Source organism: Salmo salar, chromosome ssa09 (assembly GCF_905237065.1).
Source record: "Salmo salar chromosome ssa09, Ssal_v3.1, whole genome shotgun sequence".
Taxonomy (NCBI): domain Eukaryota; kingdom Metazoa; phylum Chordata; class Actinopteri; order Salmoniformes; family Salmonidae; genus Salmo; species Salmo salar.
Window position 1 is genome coordinate 146,651,841 of NC_059450.1, and position 4,399 is coordinate 146,656,239.

General features: G+C 54.4%; 1 protein-coding gene across 1 annotated transcript; it reads right to left on the reverse strand.

Moving 5' to 3' along the window:
* Positions 1-2,742: 2,742 nt before the first annotated feature.
* Positions 2,743-3,927, reverse strand: LOC123724099 (glycine-rich protein DOT1-like). Its single transcript, XM_045687028.1, has one exon. The coding sequence runs from the start codon at positions 3,925-3,927 to the stop codon at positions 2,743-2,745; it is 1,185 nt and encodes a 394-aa protein (XP_045542984.1).
* Between the last annotated feature and the right edge of the window lie 472 nt (positions 3,928-4,399).

Genomic DNA, 4,399 nt, shown 5'->3' on the forward strand with positions numbered 1-4,399 from the left:
AGAGAGAGAGAGAGAGAGAGAGAGAGAGAGAGAGAGAGACAGAGAGCTAGACAGAGAGAGAGAGAGAGACAGAGAGAGAGACAGAGAGCTAGACAGAGAGAGAGAGACAGAGAGAGACAAAGAGAGACAGAGAGCGAGAGAGAGACAGAGAGTGAGACAGAGAGCTAGACAGAGAGAGAGAGACAGAGAGAGAGACCGAGAGAGAGACAGAGAGCTAGACAGAGAGAGAGAGAGACAGAGAGAGACAGAGAGAGACAGAGAGAGACAGAGAGCGAGAGAGAGAGAGAGAGAGAGAGAGAGAGCAGAGAGTGAGACAGAGAGCTAGACAGAGAGAGAGAGAAGAGAGAGAGACAGAGAGAGAGACAGAGAGAGAGACAGAGAGAGACAGAGAGAGACAGAGAGAGACAGAGAGAGACAGAGAGAGACAGAGAGAGACAGAGAGAGAGAGTTCGGTGCCAGATTCCCAGACTCTCCCCACCCTGACGGGACAGGCTCCGGAATACCATCTGTGTCTGAGAGCAGAGGTAGAACAGCCACACACCTCCAGCCTGAAGCCATGCATCACTGTGGATCCATTGTGGGAAGGAAAGGTCCATCAACGGAGGTAGAGGCCGAATCCCCCCACACCCTCTCCCTGGTGGTATACCTCCCTGAATACGACAGACAGACACTTCATGCGTTGACTTGTTAATCCATCCATCCTTCCATCTGTCCATTCTGCTGTTGACAGTCACACCCAGTAGAGGCCATGTTGGAGGTCCATCCCGCCCAGCAAACCAAATCGGTTCTGTGAAAGTTCCCAGAACATTCGTTAGGTTGCGGCAAATGTTCTCATAACAGAAAATCTGTTCAGTTGTGTTGATGATTATATGTTTGTATGAAATATTCGCCTGACGATGCTCTCTCATTTTATTGCGGCAGTATGTTTGTGAAACATTACTGGTACATTGTGTCATTACTTTACCTGGAAACCTAATGAGAACGTTTGGGGAATGTTCTGTGGTGGTTGTTACAGATGTGCACAAGATTTTAGTGATGTTAGAACATTCCAAGGAGTTTGTTTATATGAAAAACAAAAACATTTTGTTATCAAAACTATTCCTTGAATGTTTTGGGGACATTATCATCCTAATGTTAAATCAAACCCTAACTAGAACTGATGGGTGTCTTTGTTAATGTTCTGGGAATGTTCCCAGGTTGCAGGGATTCTACTAAGTAAGGATTATCATTCATTAACAATCCCATGGTCCATGACACTAACTAGCTCCACAATCCCTTCAGGTCCTCACAGAGTCGGTTATGAACTGACGACGAGGGAAAACAATCACTTCCCCTTAGACCAGTCCAGTCCAGTCTGCCTAGGCCTGAACAACAACACAGAAGAATCACTTCCCCTTAGACCAGTCCAGTCCAGTCTGCCTAGGCCTGAACAACAACACAGAAGAATCACTTCCCCTTAGACCAGTCCAGTCCAGTCTGCCTAGGCCTGAACAACAACACAGAAGAATCACTTCCCCTTAGACCAGTCCAGTCCAGTCTGCCTAGGCCTGAACAACAACACAGAAGAATCACTTCCCCTTAGACCAGTCCAGTCCAGTCTGCCTAGGCCTGAACAACAACACAGAAGAATCACTTCCCCTTAGACCAGTCCAGTCCAGTCTGCCTAGGCCTGAACAACAACACAGAAGAATCACTTCCCCTTAGACAAGTCCAGTCCAGTCTGCCTAGGCCTGAACAACAACACAGAAGAATCACTTCCCCTTAGACAAGTCCAGTCCAGTCTGCCTAGGCCTGAACAACAACACAGAAGAATCACTTCCCCTTAGACCAGTCCAGTCCAGTCTGCCTAGGCCTGAACAACAACACAGAAGAATCACTTCCCCTTAGACCAGTCCAGTCCAGTCTGCCTAGGCCTGAACAACAACACAGAAGGGGAAAGTCATTGGAACCAGTCCAGCAGTCCAACAAGCTACAGTCTAATTATCTTCTCTGTTTCCTTAGTTACGGACCTAACTTCCCCTGTAAACATTTAGTCCAAAGAAATCTGGTGATGTTGATGAAAGGAGCGTATTGTGATTTATCAGTGTTTATGCATGAAACACATAACCCAGAGGATTCATAAATAGTCATGAGTGCTCATGTCAAGGTCAGGAAAAGCATGCTCAAGACATTCTAGAAGGAAAGGCACATTGTTAGGCTATATGCTGAAGCACTAGAACATTAAATCACATTCTAGAATGCCAAAACACACATATAATTCCATACAGTAGGCCTAATGCTAAACCTACAAGAAATGGCTTACATTACGACCTATTCCAGAGTTACTGTAAAGCAGCTCACTAGGGGAGGTTACAGTAAGTGACTCATAACAAGCTGTTCCCTTTCCCTCACACACACACACACAAACCCATAAGCACGCACACACGACACACACACACACACACACACACACACACACACACACACACACACACACACACACACACACACACATCCCCTGTATCCGGCTTTCCCTGTTTAGTGAAAAACACTACTACCTTGACGGATACCATCTCTCAGCCAGACAGGGAGCGCACACACACACACACACACACACACACACACACCGATTGGCTCCGATGCAGAACTTTGAGACACACCCCCCTCCCTGATCTCCTATCCCCCTGTCTCCATGGCTCCTCTCTCATGATTGGTCAGCTCTGGAAACCTGAGCTGGGGTCCAGCCTCCCCCTTCACACCCCCTCACCCCCTATCCCCCTCCAACCCACTGCTCTCCCCCATCCCCCCTCCAGCCCACTGCTCTCCCCCATTCCCCCTCCAACCCACTGCTCTCCCCCATTCCCCCTCCAGCCCACTGCTCTCCCCCATTCCCCCTCCAGCCCACTGCTCTCCCCCCATTCCTCCCTCCAGCCCACTGCTCTCCCCCATTCCCCCCTGCAGCCCACTGCTCTCCCCCATTCCCCCCAGCCCACTGCTCTCCCCCATTCCCCCTTGCAGCCCACTGCAGTCCCCATTCCCCCTTGCAGCCCACTGCTCTCCCCCATTCTCCCCTCCAGCCCACTGCTCTCCCCCATTCTCCCCTCCAGCCCACTGCTCTCCCCATTCCCCCCCAGCCCACTGCTCTCCCCCATTCCCCCTGCAGCCCACTGCTCTCCCCCATTCCCCCTCCAGCCCACTGCTCTCCCCCATTCCCCCTTGCAGCCCACTGCTCTCCCCATTCCCCCTCCAGCCCACTGCTCTCCCCCATTCCCCCCTTGCAGCCCACTGCTCTCCCCCATTCCCCCCTCCAGACCACTGCTCTCCCCCATTCTCCCCTCCAGCCCACTGCTCTCCCCCATTCCCCCCTCCAGACCACTGCTCTCCCCCATTCTCCCCTCCAGCCCACTGCTCTCCCCCATTCCCCCTCCAGACCACTGCTCTCCCCATTCTCCCCTCCAGCCCAGTGCTCTCCCCCATTCCCCCTCCAGCCCACTGCTCTCCCCATTCCCTCTCCAGCCCACTGCTCTCCCCCATTCTCCCCTCCAGCCCACTGCAGTCCCCCCATTCCCCCTTGCAGACCACTGCTCTCCCCCATTCTCCCCTCCAGCCCACTGCTCTCCCCCATTCCCCCCAGCCCACTGCTCTCCCCCATTCCCTCTTGCAGCCCACTGCTCTCCCCCATTCCCCCTCAGACACTGCTTCCCAGCCCACTGCTCTCCCCATTCCCCCTTGCAGCCCACTGCTCTCCCCATTCCCCTTCCAGCCCACCTCTCCCCATTCCCCCTTGCAGCCCACTGCTCTCCCCCATTCCCCTTGCAGCCCACTGCTCTCCCCCCCCTTGCAGCCCTGCTCTCCCCATTCCCCTTCCAGCCCACTGCTCTCCCCCATTCTCCCCTCCAGCCCACTGCTCTCCCCCATTCCCCCTTGCAGCCCACTGATCTCCCCCATTCCCCCTCCAGCCCACTGCTCTCACCCATTCCCCCCTTCAGCCCACTGCTCTCCCCCATTCCCCCCTTCAGCCCACTGCTCTCCCCATTCCCCCTCCAGACCACTGCTCTCCCCATTCCCCCCAGCCCACTGCTCTCCCCCATTCCCCCTTGCAGCCCACTGCTCTCCCCATTCCCCCTTGCAGCCCACTGCTCTCCCCCATTCCCCTTCCAACCCACTGCTCTCCCCCATTCTCCCCTCCAGCCCACTGCTCTCCCCCATTCTCCCCTCCAGCCCACTGCTCTCACCCATTCCCCCCTTCAGCCCACTGCTCTCCCCCATTCCCCCCTTCAGCCCACTGCTCTCCCCCATTCCCCCCTCCAGACCACTGCTCTCCCCCATTCTCCCCTCCAGCCCACTGCTCTCCCCCATTCTCCCCTCCAGCCCCCCACTCTTTCAAATGTGTGTCAGGGCTTCAGAAGCATGGCCAAGG